The sequence below is a fragment of the Epinephelus lanceolatus genome, chromosome 17 (assembly GCF_041903045.1).
Source record: "Epinephelus lanceolatus isolate andai-2023 chromosome 17, ASM4190304v1, whole genome shotgun sequence".
Taxonomy (NCBI): Eukaryota; Metazoa; Chordata; class Actinopteri; order Perciformes; family Serranidae; genus Epinephelus; species Epinephelus lanceolatus.
Genome location: NC_135750.1, coordinates 26,889,652 through 26,906,355, shown reverse-complemented (window position 1 = coordinate 26,906,355; position 16,704 = coordinate 26,889,652). Strand labels below are relative to the sequence as shown.

General features: G+C 44.0%; 1 protein-coding gene across 12 annotated transcripts in view; it reads left to right on the top strand.

Moving 5' to 3' along the window:
- tacc2 (transforming, acidic coiled-coil containing protein 2) overlaps positions 1-16,704 on the top strand; it is a 58,792-nt gene that overhangs the window by 5,703 nt on the left and 36,385 nt on the right. For 10 of the 12 annotated variants that reach the window (XM_078160620.1, XM_078160618.1, XM_078160624.1 and 7 more), the window contains 3 exons: positions 4,348-4,583; positions 6,076-6,183; positions 9,780-15,944. In XM_078160620.1, the coding sequence (XP_078016746.1) occupies positions 4,348-4,583; positions 6,076-6,183; positions 9,780-15,944 (6,509 nt within the window). The remainder of the gene's footprint in view (positions 1-4,347; positions 4,584-6,075; positions 6,184-9,779; positions 15,945-16,704) is intronic. The other 2 variants (XM_078160627.1, XM_078160628.1) reach the window with 2 other exon arrangements.

Genomic DNA, 16,704 nt, shown 5'->3' with positions numbered 1-16,704 from the left:
AATCCTGAAAAAGCCAAACCAATCTGTGTCTTGTCTTTCTTTTTACCTTTCATTTTTTTAAATAGTCAGAAAAAAATTAAAATAAAATAAAAAATAAAATAAAATTATGTCTTTTCTAAATAAGCTCTAGAATCTATAAATGTACTATGAAAACTATCAAATTAAATATTACATTTTTCACTTTCTTTGATATTTTTGTCAGATATGCAGTGGTAATTGCTGGGTAATAAGTATGTTGATGTTGTCCAATGTCAAGTCTCTTTTTGTGTCAAGACAATACATGCACGATAGTGTGCACTGGGGCCCGTCATAATAGAGTGGACAGAGGTCCATCATAACTTTCTTATGCCACTGGATTCAGGGCATGTTTGCACCGTCTGTTTACTTCCACTAAAAGTGCTTGTTTTTGCCATTGCCACATTCACATTATTTTTCAAGTGTCTGACAACTTACAGAAAGAGAAACACCTTTTTGTTAAAGAGTAAGATCCTGACTAACCAGAAACAGCCTGAAAATTACTATCGCCAATCCCACCAGACTCCTTTTAAATAAACAGTAATTTTATCATTGTAAAACATTCAAAGTTAACAGAAACCAAAAGCAACTCACAAATACCAAATCGTGTTAGTCTTTCCACTGTTCCAACAATTACCAGTTTTGGTTGGGTCGGTTGAATTACACCCTTAATTCACCCAGTTAGATGTGAAAATGTGCTGGCTCTATACACGCTAAAATTAATGTTTATGTAAATGGAGTCTGGTGGGTTTGACAATGATGATTATGGGGCTGTTTTGGGTTAAACAAAAAGATTTCACTCTCTAACAGGAAGGTATATTTTTGTAGCGATGTTGTCAGACACAGAATAACAATCTGAGCCTGTCAGTGGCACTTTTAGTGATGTAAATTGACAACACATTTATGTCAGGATCACTTCAGGTGACACATATGTGTCCCCACAGTGGGGAAAGTTAAACTTAATATCCAGTGGAAATCAGCCACAGGACAGGACACTTACTGACCAGCTGAAAACATTCAGTGTACTGACAGCTGTTATGTTTTTATATTTATTACCCGAGAGCTGGTCAAAAGGAGCACAGGGTGTTTAAACAGCCAGGGGGAGTTTGTTAATTAGGTGTCATGGAAAGGGTGCTGTCAGCCATAATGATGACGGTGATGATGTCACACCTTAGCAACATTCAGAGGTCAAAGTTGGATGAAGTAGGGGCTTTTATAATGCAGGAGGATGCTGTGCTTCCCCGTGTATATGTGCCCATGTGTATGTGTAACCAAGCTTCTTGGAGTGTAACCTGATCCTCTCTCAGGGGGTCACTGCAGGCCTGACCCTTGGCCTAATTCCCAGCATTCACCTGCAGAGGCACTGTCAGTCAATGCAAGCAGGCAGCAGCAAGAGAGAGGGGGGAGGAGGACTGAGCAGAGGTGGATAGGGAAGGACGGAAGAAATAAAAGAGGGAAGGGAGATAGAAGGAGGAGGAGGAGGGAGTAGAAAGAGAGTGGAAAGAGTATACAGTGGAGGGGGAGGAGAATTCTCTGCACTTCCCTGTGACCAGCCCAGTCAAGTCAGTCAGTCTCAGCAGCCAGCACTGTGTTTATCAGTGCGTGGTAGTGTAGTGTTTCTAGACTCCACACACACATACACACACACATACTGCAAGAGCCTGAGGAGGCTCATGGAAATTTAACTGGGGAGCGGCAGCAGCAGCAGAAGAGAGGACAGGACTGTGGAGAGGAGAGGAGGAGGAAGTTAGCTGAGTCAGTACAGGAGAGGAGAGGGAGCGTCAGCAGCATGTGTTGCAGCATGTTTGTGTCGTCCTCTGCCCCCTTCACAACACACAGCCCTGCAGAGGCTGCTGCCTGTACTGTGAGCAAGGTAGAGGGGTAGCAGAGGAGCTGCAGCGCACTGTAGAGTCACCTTCAGCACAGTGGAGCACACTGCCGGGTAAGTGCAACGCAGGGGATGGTGGGATGAAACTTGATAGAAAGAGTGGACGTGTTGAGCCAGTGCTGTTATTCTGTACGTGTGAGTGGGGGCCTGGTTCTGCTTTAGCACTGGATTCTCCCTGTTTACAGCAGTCATGTGTTAAGCATTAAAGTTGTGTTAGCACATGGGCACTGACAGATTGTATTAACAGTAAGGAGGACTTAATGACTGTTGGACAAGTTTCCAGGCAACCTCAGCTTGATTTCTGTTTTGTTCCTGTGGGTTAATTAATAACAGGCAGTGCTTTCTGCAGAGGGGTCAAACTCACTGTAACGAGGCCTGTGCTTTTCCACCTCACTGAGCTTTCATTTCTTCATACAACGGCCAGTGATGTGGAGGATGAGTGCTGGCTGTGACTGTGGACATGCTGTGCCAACTGGTGCTATTCAGTTTTTAGCTGCTCTGAGTTGATATGCTGTTTTTGACATTATCTGCTCATGATGATAAAGGTGAGAAAGTTCAGGCAGGAAACAGGAAACCAAAGACACGTCAACATGCAGCTGTGATAAAACTGTTCATGTCTGCACACATGACTGCTGAGATGTGGAAGGACTGTCTTCTAAAATCTTATTATGAAACATTAATACAGAAAGTAAAAGCAGTGTGGAGATCACAGGCATCCAGAGAGACAATCTTACCTGCAGCAGTGCTTTTTTGGGTTCAGTTGTTCTTTCATGTTTAATGTTCTCTTATGTTTTTTTCTGCAAGGAGTGGTAGTCTAAATTTGAGCATTTAAAAATAACCTAATATGGATGGAGCTGTGCGGACACAGACGTGAGGAGAGAGGCGACATAATTGGCCAACATTCTTCTAAAATGAGCTTTAGAGGCTGAGTACAGTCAGGATTTTAACTGTTTGGTATTCTGGTATTTGTGTGAGCAGCGTTCATGTTTGTGATCCATCTGTGCTGAATGTGTCACACAAAGGAGGCTCTTTGTAGTGGTGATACAGGTGAGGCAGTGACTCAGAGTCTCCCACTATACACACAGCTTTAATTGTTAACCTCCAGATGAGAGGTGGCATTTGTTGTCTGCCTTAAAGAAGTATATTTCATTTTTTTAAAAAACTTATTTACTAAAAGATTTAATCATCATTTCCGTCTTGTCAGTCATGATAGTCACCTCTGCCTGTGTGCAGCCATGCTGTCTACTACTGGTTCATAAATAATGAATGAACGGATTCAATTCTGAATCTCAGCAGATCCTCAATGGACGGCATTACCACAGCAGCTTCAGTAGTTTTATCCTTTTATACTCACCCTGTTAAACCACCTCATATCCTGATTCTCTAAAACCAGTCTCTCTCTGTAAGAAACAGCTCATGCACACATGTTCCAGACATACTGAACGTTAAAGGGCTGCACTACATCTGCACGTTTACATGTGTCTGAGCAAGCGCAGATTTTCTCGCCTGCACCTGTACACCTCAGTTTGTATCCGAGTGGGTGAAATAAATGGAAACTTTCCCCTCTGTAAACTGAGCCGGAGAGATTCCACCACATAGTGGGTCCACAGTTGAGCGGTGTGTGTTGCGAGGGCCGTGTTGCTGCAACATGACGCCTCAACCAAGTGTTGTGGTGTGTGGCTGTGGTTGGATTCTGTCTGTCTGTCAAACAGTGGGACAGACAGAGAGGGAAAACAGCTACACATGTTTTGGCTACACATGAGATTATAAAACAGATTAAGTCACATTTTAAATGCATTTTTTTTCTCTACATCTCAATTACCTACTCACAATATAGGAAAGAATTAAAAACTAAAAGTGTCAGATGAATTATATGCTGTAGATAATGATTAAACCATGTGTCTGATCATGCCTGTCACAGTCCAGCAAGACTGGTTTGTCTTTACTGATTATTGTTGCTTGCTCTGTAAAAGGTTTTGACTTCCTCCTCAGGTGTTTCTAAGGTGGAAAACACCAGACTGCAATGAAACATACAGTTAATTTAATGACTTCCTTTTTCTCTCAGAGTAGTATTTATATGATGCTCAAGAGCACAGTGTAAACAAAGCTGCAGAGTTGGGCCCAAGCACTGAACCTAGAATAAATTATAGGCTTTAATGTTGGAAATAATCCTTTAATGTCAGTAGTAGTGTGAAATAAGCAAGCTGAGGGACAAAGATAGACTCCAGTCACTATGACCTATGCATCAGTGCACAAACAACACCTTACTTAATAGTATAACACATGGGTGGAGTTATTTGTTTGGCCTTGTATGTTGATTCCGGAGGTGTTCCTGTGTTCAACCGCAACATGCTCACACTTGTTTAACCACACACTGGATCATGTACAGTGCAGAGGAGACTCCAGCGTGTCGCTCACCATGATTATGTTTCACTGTCCCACAGGCTGAAGCTCACTCTGAGACTTTGACCCAGAGGGACGATAGAGCGCTTCTCTCTGAAGCCTCGACCAGCCAGCAGAGTCCGCTGTCTCAACCAGTGCTCCCAGACGTCCCAGTCATCACTGGAGTGGAGGAGGGCAGCAGTGAGGCTGGAGAGCAGGACGAGCTGGAGTTTCCTCATGACCTGCTGCCCAGTCTAGACTTCAGCAGTGAGCTCAACATCTGGGAGGCCTCGCTGGGGTAAGTTGAGGGGTTACACACACACATACGCACATACACATGCAGACACACATGCACAATTATGCAGGTATCCCAGTTTCTATCCTAATGTCAAAATAGAACTGTGACTTGATATCACAGAGAGCATGCTCACCTATTTTCTCTGGTAACTGAATGTGTGCACTGCTCACCTTACTTCTGAGCCGCTACTCATGAGCCAGATTACCCACAGAGGTCTCCTCCTCTCCAAATCAAATGGAGCCATTTATTTAAAGTGGTAAAAACACCATATAAAGCAGTTCCGGGTTAAAAAAAAAATCAGTGTTTTCACAATGGTCTTGTCATAGCAGGGCTGTGAACTACGGTAGCCAACATGAGAACGCAAATGGCCCTATCTAGAGTCAGTGTTTGGTATGTCCATTCTGAGATACTGTAGAAACATGGCAGTGCAACATGGCTGTCTCCACAGACGAGAACCTGCTCCCTATGTAGATATAAACAGTTCTTATTTTCAGGTTATTATACACAAAAGAAATCATACATGTTATATTACATTATATTGTATACCATTTCTGCTATTATATTCCCATAAATCCGGCACTCTGAAACCTTTAAAAACTTTAAAACCAATTTTCTAAATCAGTGTTTTATTATGAGCCATAGGGTCTTACATAAACCCACGATCATCTGCTGCAGTTTAAACAATTTTGGTTAATTCATATGAGAGATATTTAAGTCTGTGTCTGGTTAAAGTGGGCTGGGATCAGTGGGGAAAAGGTGACATCATATACTTCATCTGATGACAGTTATGTTGCTGTCAAACCACAGACACACAGTCCAGACACAGCAAATAAACTGATTTGTTGATTTGTGCTAAACTCTTTGATAAGTAATAATAGGGATAGACCGTTGTCCTTAATTATTAAGAATATTTAATGTTGTCGAGAAAGATTTGATGTTAGAAATCTGCCCAGTCCAACAAACCCATTCCCTGATAAGTCTGCACGTTTTTCAAACCATTAATAAATGTATTATTTACACCTGCTCATACCTGTTTTGGGTTAGTTCAGGACTGGAGCCTATACCAGCATGGATCGTATGAAAGGTAAACAAAGATGCTGGACAGGGCACCAGTAATTTGCAGGGCTAACACATATACAGACAATAGTGTGAGTGGCTTTAGTTTCTACAGCAGTTCAAAAGTCTTTATTCTACTTCGATCACACTTGCCCACATACTACTATTTTTTTTCCATAAGCCATATTTAATGTTTATATTAACAAGGTTATTTCCCAATGCAAAAAAATATAATGTAGTGATTAGAGCCTTTATGATCAATATATTATTATTATTGCATTAATTTATAATAAATGTATTTGATATTCCCTTTGCTTGATTTATGGCCATAAGGGAACACATTTGTCCCAATTATTCAGTCAAGGTTAAGTTAATCTGATATTGATTTCCTGTGAATGTGTGTGTACCTGTGTGTGGTGTGGGTTTGTGTTAGCAGAGCTCAGACTAGCTCAGGTGAGAGGACATGTGAGCAGGTGAACCCCTTGCTGGCGGGCCTGCAGAGCCACATGGAAGTCAGTCGACCACTGGTGGTTCTAGACTCAAGGTACCACACCGGCTCAGCATGACAGGGGGACAGTGGGGCGTCTGCTGTGTGAGCGTGGTCAGCGGGGATGATGAAGAGTATAAGCAGGGGAGCATGGAGTGGAGCAAAAAGATGAGAGGATGATTGAGTGTTTCTAACTTATACTGGAGTGTGATGGATATGTCTGTCTGGGTGTTGCCTGTCTGAGAAGACTTGGCTTGAGGTGTGGTCGTTTGTTTTTATGCTTGGGTGAATTATCTGCAGAAAGACTCAGTGTTCTGTTTCAAGTGTTGCCTGGCATTCTGCTTTTGTCTGAGTGCTGAGGTTAATCACACTAATATGTTTGAGGAGTTAATGTGTTCTGACAACCTGACTTATTGCAGTAATATTGCGTGATGTGAATGTGTAAAACTATTAATGTAAAGTAAGGGTGGCACAGTCGGGAAAGACGTGAAAGCTGTTAGATAATCATGAAGGAATGAGGCACTACTTAGCAGCTCAGTATGATGAACCACTTTACTTATTCAGGCCAAATAAAGATGATAAAGTCTTTCAGCCAAATGCTGCATAATAACAGTAACATACACTCACAATGCAGTACTGTGAAAGCACCTGGTCCATTCCACCTCAGGTAGATATGGCAGGCAACGGCTTGTTGCTCAGCAAAACTTTCCAGCTGCCTTTTTTTACTCGCCCTGCCTTTTTATAGGGAGTGCCAGGTGAATTAGATGCAGGCTTGAATGGCAGACCGGTGAGGTGAGTGAGTAACATGTTCTCAGGGCAGAGGTTGTGTTTACAAGCAAATGACAGAGCATTTAGTGGCGAGAGTGTATCAGCCAATCACATCTAACTTAAGTTATTTACTATTCATCTTATCATGAATGATGACTTTTGTCATAGCGGCTGCTGCATGTATGAAAAAAACATGTAAGGATCTACATGAGTAGGAGTGTAGCTCATCTTATGATTAAATAATGAAGGTGGATCTGTACACTCAGTGGGGCTTTTCCTGTACTGCCGGCTAACAGCTTAGCAGTGACTCAGCAATCACATCTGAATGGCACAAAGCTAGTGTAATTGTTTAAGGCATTATATTCCACGCACACTCATAGTATGATGCTGGCTGTGCACTTTTAGGGAGTGTTTGCTGGGCAGTGTCACTGCTTTGACATATATTATGGAGCAGTATTTTTTTATGGTGCGTAAGTATAAGCATGTGTAGGGTTGTTTATATTGTGACATGATTTATTACAGTCCCTTAAGGGGATAATTATAAAGCTGCCATAGAGTATGTAGCATTTTCATAGCAGTTACTACAGTATCAGTGTGTCTGCAGATCCTTAAAATTAAGATCTGTACATATTAGGCATTAAAGGTCATTAGATAGTCTTAAATTTGAATTTGGGAGGTCTTAATCGGCAAAAACATTTGATCTAATTTGATTTATCCATCTTTTAATGTTGTCAAAATTAATTAAGCTCTTCAGCGTCCACATTTCTGATATTACAAATCTTTAAACCTACCACAGAACCAAATGCTGTCTTTTTTATTTATACTTGCACTTACCTATTGGCAAAAAGTAGATTAACCTAACTTACTCTAATAACCATATTCCTACATAAACCTACCTCTGCGCAGGGCCACATATATACTACTAACCTTTATACTTACCTTTACTGCTTGAATATGGAAAATATGTGCAAAAATCAGTCTTTAATTATGTTAAAAATGATCCTGAAAAGGTCGTAAAAAGACTTAAATTTAAGTGTCTGAGACCTGTAGACACCCTGAGTATATGGAGGTCAATACTATTATTAGTTGCTACTACTAGTATTGTTACATTTGCAATGCTAGTAGTAGGTTCTTACAAAATACAGGCATAGTTTCAATACGTCATTAGCCAATCCAATTACTTGAATGAGACAACTCTTTCAACCCCCACATGACCATTTGTATATCAATTACTCACCCCAAGTTACGTTGAATTCATGTAGAATACGTCTTTCGCACGTCTCTGGTGAACAAAGAATCCAAAAACAGAGAAAATTCTTGTCTCGTCTCAAGTCTCTTTCATCCAGTTGGATGCTCAGTACTTCCGAAACAGACAGCCCTTTCTGACGGGAAAGTGAACTAAAACTGAAGCTTATCTATGCTCTCTTCAATGCCAAACTCCATTGACAAAAACAATAATTTTACCTTGCTGAACATGTAAGCTGCTAGTTTACTGCTGCCTCAATCAGTTAGTTTGTTTGTATTATTGTGTGACATTGGTGAATCCAAACTGACCCTTTAAAACACCAAAGTCACAGAATAACACAAACAAACTAACTGACTGAGGCACCGGTAAACCAGCAGTTCACATGTTCAGCGAGGTAAATTTACTGTTTTTGTCAATGGATTCTGGCTTTAAAGGCGCTGTATGTAAGAATGTGGCCAAAACGGTTACTGCACTCAAATTCAAAATACTGCTGCGAGTCGTGTCCGCCCCCCCTCCCCTACAGATTCGAGGTTGCTGGACAGCGGCATGCTGGAGACTGATTTGTTTGCCCATGGGCGGCTGCCGTGGCAGGGCCGTGTCGCTGCGTCCGTGATCTTCGGTTTTCCAGCGGACCGTTGGAGCAAGTCCGGCTTCTCTGCTGCTAACGCTGCTGCCGGGATACAGCTGAGGAGACTGCTAATGTTATGTACCGGGACACTGCTAATGCTGCTTGCCGTGCTGCTGTAGCTCAGTCGTAACTGTAACTGATGCTGAGACTCTACTGACTGCATGACTGGTAGACGGCGGTGGGTGGCGCAACAGGCCAAAACACAAATTCAAAACATAAACATGATTTGCGGACCGTAAAATATTTTTTTAAATGCGAATATTCTGGCTGTACTATTGTTGTCTGTGAGATCAGTATGTTATATTAACATTATTCCTTAGTCTATGTGACATATTAGGATTTTATGACTATTTGCTTTAGATTTGTTACATATAGCTCCTTTAAACAGCATAGCTAAGTTTTGCTTTTAGTTTAGCTCCCCGACGCAAAATAAGACTTGGGTGATACTGCATGAGTTGTTGTGAGAATTTGATAACAGATGTTTTGACAAAGTTTTCCTGTTGTTAAACGCGCCCCCCTATGATTTCAATTCATCAAGAATTTTCTCAGTTTTTGATTCTTTGTTCACCCTGGAGGCATGTGAGAAAACCAATGTTTTCTTCAGGAATTCAACATTACATGGTATGAATAACTGTTACACAAATGGTCATTTGTGAGGTGAAGTATTCCTTTAAGCTTTGGGTTCAGGCAGAAAAACAAGCAGTCACAACAAAATAGTTAAACTAAATTTGAAAGCTTTTTGGTGGGGGATCTCTACAAACATGTTTTGGTGTGTATGAACAGACCTGCATGTTCATTAACAACCATATGCTTAGAAACAGCTGGTTATTTCTTGTGGGGGTATGTATATCTCAGAATAGACATGCAGTTGTGTGTTGTGTGTGCATATCGTGGAGTGCAGTGTGTGAGCATGGGCTGCTGCTCTGCCAATAGCAGTGCTTTGTGGCATCGTGGAATGACCAGCTGTCTGCCTGCCAGACTCCTAACTGTGTCACCCTACCCTCGTCTCAGGCCTCATGACAGCGACCCAGTTCTCACAGATGCTCAGCAATCACCTCGGCCCTCTGCCACACCTTACCCGGGTGTCCAACCCCTGACCCCTCCCCTATCCGTGCTCCTAGACCAGGAACTCCAAGAGGCTTTCCAGGAATGTGAAGAACAAATGGCCTCACTGGGGATACTTAATCCCACAGGGCCCCCCCACCAGACAGTTAACGATGCAGGAGAGAAAACTGGAGAAGTGATGGTTAATAAATCCAGTGAGTCATCATCATTGCCTCCAATTGCAGTCCAGCCAGGACATAGCAACGGGGGCCATGGAAACAAGAGTACACACGGAAACAGTGAGGCAGCAAACAGTCGGACGGATACAGTTGTGTTTAGTTTTAGGAATTACATTCTGGGCACTGAGAATAGTGCTGGGACAGCAGAGACGAAGAGTGAAATAAAAGCAACACAGAGCCTGGATAAATGTCCAGAGATTAAGACAGTGGAAGAAACAGAGATGGATGAGCAGAAGGAGACACCCACGCATGCACAATTAGAAACAACGGCAGATTTATTTAAAGAAACCCAAAAAGATGCTGCGCTCACTGTGCAGAGAGATGATTTCAGAGAGGAACATGTTGATTCTAATGCAGCCATTGAGGATAATGGCACATTAGACTGTAATACAGTGATTAGGGAGAAAGGCACAGAGGCAGTAACAGAGACTGTAGACATAAGGAAAGAAAATTATAGCGATGAGTCCAGCATTAGTGTTTGTATAACTGAACCAGGAAAGAAAGATGATTCAGTTAATGAAACATCAGAGTGCAGTCATTTGCATTTAAAGGATAAAGATGTATTATCAGAAGCACAGATGGGAGCAAACCATTACAGCGAGGAGGATCAGGAGTCAAAATCAGATAAATGGAAGAGCTCACCGTGTGAGGCTGGGCAGGACAAAAAGGCAAAGAGGAAAAAGAAACAAAGGAAAAAGAACAAGACAGAAGAGAAAAATGTAGAGACTGAGGAGAAAGCAAAGACAGTAGTACAACCTGAGAATGATTCACAGGCTGTTTCTCTTGTAAATGCAGGAAATTACACAGATTCAGCAGCAAATGTTGTGTCACAGGCAGACGCTCAGACTGTGATTTGTGGGGAACAGCCTGATAATGGGTTTGGCTCTAAGCAGCAGCTGAGTCCCGAGGGAGAGCCCAGCCCCAGCCCCCCACTATCATCCTCTCCTAGTGAGCAGGATCATCTTACTGTCTCGCCCTTTTCACCTGCGTCTAACCAGCCTCATCAGTCAGATAACCGCAACCATACAGATGCCCCATGTGGCATGAATCACAGCTCAGATGAAAGCCCACACCGGAAGCAACATGCAACCGGAGGTGCCATCGACAACCAAAATACACCCATGACACATGTCCACACTACAGTTATCAGTCCAGCTGCTTCTGCTGATAAGAGGTCCGATTCACAAACACAGGAGGCTGAAGTTACCTCAGAGGCAGTGATACTCACACACGAGAATCAGAGCCCACTCTCCAGCAGCCCAACTTGTGTGGGAGAGAGCGGCGTGGAGAGTGCCCTTGAAGAGGCTTTAGTGGTGGTTGCTGCGTTGCCACTGGCAACACCCACGATGCCAGAAGTGATAGAAAGCAAGGGAGAGGGAGAAAGCGTGAGGCGTGATTCACTGGAGAGAGTAGCTTCTGTAACGATCGCAGAGAGTGAGAAAGCAGTAGGAGAGAAAGATTTGGGAGGAATAGAAAAGTGCCTCAGCTCTGCAGACGGAGAGAAAGACCTGGACAGCCTTCCTCAGCTCGCATTAATCCGTTCACGGGGAAAATGCTCACTTGTATTCTCAGCCAAAGAGGGACAGGCTGTATCTGAGGAAAGCTGCAGCAGCAAAATGCCACACAACTCGACTGAGACTGAAATGAAGGGACCGAGAGAGACAACCGTTCGCAGTGCAGACACAGAGCTCTCACCAGCTGAGGAGGGAGACAGAGAAAAGGAGCCACTTCGGTTAGAAGCTTATATCAATACTTCTCCCTTTGGGCCACTTACTGGTCCTGATTGTCAGGATCACAGTGCTGCGGGATTGGACGGAGCAGGAGAGGGAGGAGGAGGAGGAGAGGAGGGGGGAGAGAAAGGAGGGCTGGCTAGAGAGCACAGTTCATTCAGCCAGCCAGAAGGCTCTGCTAGTGGGGTGTCATCAGCCGGGACTGAGACGTGTCCGCCCACCGATGTTGCCGAGTCACAGTTGAAGTCACAGGGCTGGAGTGAGCCGATTGCAACCATCTCTCAGAGCATCTGCACTGAACAGGACCGTCTCTCTCACCCCTGCCAAGAGCACCATGGCGCAGCAATTTCACCTCTCCCGGCTCACCCTGAACAGAGCTCCAGCAATACAGACGGAGGGGTAAGGGCTGATCTCAAACAGCATTCGATTTCAGAGGAAGCAGTGTCTTTAGGACACACTTGTGAGGGGTCATCCATCACAGAGACAGAGAAAAACTGCAGCCAAGTCTTCCTGCCTTTAATCTCACCTCAGCCTCTGACTACTTCACAACATATCCCAGTCGAGCGACAAGCGAGCAGCAATCAACAGGTCCAGCTTGAAAGTAGCACAACAGCAGCCCGGAAAGACGAAAGTGCAGCTGAGTTCCAAGTCCAAGCCAAGAGCAAAAGAGGTGCTGCGGGTGTATGTGACAGCAGCAGAGGCAACAACAGAGTTCACTTTGCGGACACTGTGAAACAAGACGGCAGTTTCTCCATGGATCTTAGGAGCATGTCGGTACCAGCTATGGACTGCGCCTCTTTGCCTCCGCTGACTGTGCATGAAAGTTTGCACCATCCTGTGGTGGAGACCAGCTACACCTTCCCAGAATTCCTCGGCTTGAAGAAGCCAGAAATTGCCACAAATGCAGCTCCTACCAAGGATGAACCAGCAATACGGAGCTCAACTGACTTTCTAAAGCCACAGAGAGATGTCCTGGAGGAAAAAGGAGATGTGGGGACTAAAGAAGAGAACATTAAGATAGATCAGACAGGTAGCAACAACTTGGGGACAAACACTGTGGATTTACAGTCAATGACAAAGGCCGGCTCAAAACAGCTTCCATGTTCTGCTGAAAAGAATCAAACTGGTGACCTTTCACAAACAGCAGAAAGTGCCACCTCTGAGGCTGATCATTCAGCAGCTGAGCAGGTGTCTGTAAAGGTGACAAAACAATTAGAGCAGAAAACAGAGAAGGATGCTGTAAGCCTGTGCTTGTCGACTGAGAAGGAGATAGATAAGTTACCCGCTAAGTCTGAAGGCCCAGTCGAGCCTCAGGAGTCACCTTTAATAAGTGATGCTACTGAAGGTAACCAACCTCTTCTCTCCTCATGTTCTGTGCTTCCAACTGATGATGTCACCTGCAAGCCTTTTAGTGATGTCTCCGCTGAGTTATCTGCTGGGCAGCTCTCTATGGAAACTGCGACCCTAACTTGCGCAGCCTCTCTTCAGACAAAGCCTTATGACCCCAGTTATCAGTCTCCCACCCAATTAAATCAAACACCTCCTCATGGACTGGTTACTATAGATGCCATGCACGCTGGTGAGGGGCCAAAGCCCACGATTCACTCTGCTGATCTGACAAAGGATGAATCAGCGACTTCCGAAGTGACAGCCTCCGACCGGTCAATTCCTGTTATAGAGCAACGTGCCAGTAATTCTTCTTTTGTGCGGCAGCCTCCTGGCCCGATGTTGAGTCACTTGGAGTTCATTACTGACTGTGATATCTCTCTTCCTGAGCAGACAGATAACAGTGGCACTGATGGTGACAGCACCAAAGTCTTTGGGGAGGTGGATGACAACAAGAGCAGGGACATGACACAAATGTCCGTAGCGCAGGATCTGAAGCACGGTGATGTCAGCGTTAAAGCAGATGAGGCTTGTCCAAAACCGGAAGATAAAAATTATGAGCTTGAGAATTCTGCGATTACCAGTGTAAATATTCCATTTTTAGAGGAGGAAAATCTGTGCACCCCAACCCAGCCTCCTGGTGCAGAGGGAGTACTGGCAAAGGGTGGGTCTGATAATGTAATTTCTCTATCTCACACTGAGCCAGTTATTTGTGAAGCATCCATTAAGGATGGCCTCATTAATGTCAGCTGCCCACTCAGCTCTGACCTACCTTCAGACAAAGCTTATAGTGAAATTGAACAACAAAATATGAAACAGGAAATGGGAGATGTAACCTCTGTTCTGTTTGCAGAGGAAAAGAAAAAAGTTGAAGAGGCAACAATGGATAATCAAAAGGAAACAGCAGACAGCAGCAAGCTGCAGACAGGAAAGACAGGCACAACACCACAACAGAGTAATGGGCCAGAGAAAGAGGCTGTGGAGGAAATTGGAGGCCTGCAGCCACCACATGAACATAAAGTAAAAAAGACTGAGTCACCAATAAAGGATGTAAAGGAGGAGGGAGAAAGTGGCATTTCACCTAAAACCCAGATAGACACTTCTTCTTTATCTCCCGACAGACCTGCGGGGTCGTCTGAGGACATGCTAAGTGCTGGGGCAGATTCTCGTAGTGAACCTCAGACTGTTTATGACCAGAGTTTGCGCCAAACTCCGACACTGGAACGCAGCTCTGAGAGGGACACTTCCCCAGATTTGAATGCAGCTCTTGGCCAATCACAGTCCACACCAGAGCCAAACTGTTTTGCTCAGCAACAGGAGCAACAGCAGCAGTGTCTGGGATCCACACATCCCACACAGGAGTTGTCAGGTGACAGTCTACAGGGAGGAGAAAAGACTAATGGTCAGGTCAGGCAGACCCAGGCACTGGTTCCAGGGCTGAAAGGGGTAGCACAGGGAGGAGACGGCTCCTCTGGGAGTTTGTGTCAGTCAGGGAGCAGCGATAAGTTGACAGGTGATGACAGTGGTGGCAATGAACGAGTGATAGATCTGGAGAAAGGCAAGGGAGAGGGAGTGCAAGCTGTGGTTGACGGGGTTTATATGCTGTCTCACTTTGCCAGTGATTTAAATGAGAGTGGAAATGCTGCTGAGAGAAATGCCTCAGCTGACATTGGGAGCGTAACTGCTTGCTCGTGTGTAGGTGAGACAAGACAGGGGATGGTTGAGAATAAAAGCCCCGTGTTAGGGGTAGTTGGGTCGGATACAGATTTAATTCCAGACACTAAGTTCGTGAGCGATCTAGGTTTTGAAGGTCAGCAAAAAAGCAATCTACCAGCTGCCTGTCAAGACCAACATGGAAAACCTGAAACCTCAAAGAACACTGCTGTATCTGTTGAGTCTGCATCACAGGAACATGAGACTTCACCTTTACGGGTCTCTGTTTCATCAAAGGTCAGCACAGATAGTCCCGGCATTCATACAGCAGTCATTTCAAGTGCAAACCAGGCTGAAGAAATTCATACAAAAATATCCTCTACTCTGGTTGGGCAACCAGAAACTGTGGAAAAGGGTTTCTGTGCTGTCACGGCTGTAAAGAGCAACAGTAGTGAAACTGTGGATTGTGAAAATCAGGATACAGTGGGTGAGCCTGTCGAGCTACAAAGCTTCAATAAAAGCTCAGCAGCACAAAGCAGCCCAGTAGTACAAACAGCCATAAAAGGCCCTGATGTAGAGGAGATCACAAAGGAAGATAAAGCAGCTTTGGACGAAGTGAAAGCTAGCAGCCAGGCGACGGGACAAAGTGAGATAAAAGAGATGAATACTGAAGCAATGAAAAAACAGGCGGTCATAAATCAAACTGAGGGTGCTAAAGACAGTGCCTCAATTGGTCTGTCAAAAGCAACAGAAAAGGACAGTGATATAACAGATACAATAACTCCTGATGTTATCACACACCCATCTGTTGTTTCGTCAAAGCACCTGGAAGATTTTGTATCTACCCCTCCTGCAGCCTCTACCCAGTCTGAGAAGCCTCACGATCAGGTGTTTTTGTCAAAGCCCCAAGGTGATATTGTGTTAAAGCCCACTGTTGCTGCTTCCAACTGTGAAGGAAAACCACTTGAAAAAGCTCCTGTTGAACAAGTTCCTGTGAACACAGAAGCCGGCTATGTGTCAGAGAGTCCTGCTCCTGTGCAAACAGCCAGAGAACCAGATACAAACTGGATACAAGCTCTAAAAGAAGCTGCTTCCAGTGTTCAGAGTAAACAAGAGACCTCAAGGTAAACACAAGTGTGTGTGTGTGTGTGTTTGAAGTCATCATATGAGAAAAATGCTTTAAAGGGACAGTTCACCCCAAATTTAAAAATACATATTTTTCCTCTTACCTGTTGTGCTATTTGTCAGTCTACATCGTTATGGTGTGAGTTGCCGAATGTTGGAGATATTGTCTGTAGAGATGTCTGCCTTCTCTCGAGTATTATGAAACAAAATGGCACTCAGTTTGTGGTGCTCAGAATGCCAAAAAAATACATTTGAAAAACTCAACACCAATGTTTCTTTCCAGAAATCAACTCGTTAAAGTTAACGTTAATCCACAGACCTTGTTGGAGGATTTATGTCGGAACTATTTTCTTTATACCTAACTACACCCGCCATCTGTATCACTGCACAGAAGGAAGCGTGCATCTACTCTTGGATGAGAAGCTCATGCCCATGACAGCGCAAAGTATAAACATTAATGGCGTTGTCCTTTGCTGAGCTGTAACGTTATGTAGCTAAGCAGTGCTAGTTAGCACTAGGTGCACACTTCCCTCTGAACAGTGATACCTTTGGTGGGTGTAGTTTGGCAGAAAGAAAATGGTTCCTACAATAAACAAGTTTAAAACAAGGTCTGTGGATTATCTTGAGTAACAAGGTCATGATTTCTGGAAAGAGACATTGCTGCTGAGTTTTTCAAATTAAGTTTTTTGGCACTTTGAGTATCACAAGCTGAGTGCCATCTAGTCCCATTATATTGTAAAGAAGTCAGTTATCTCTATG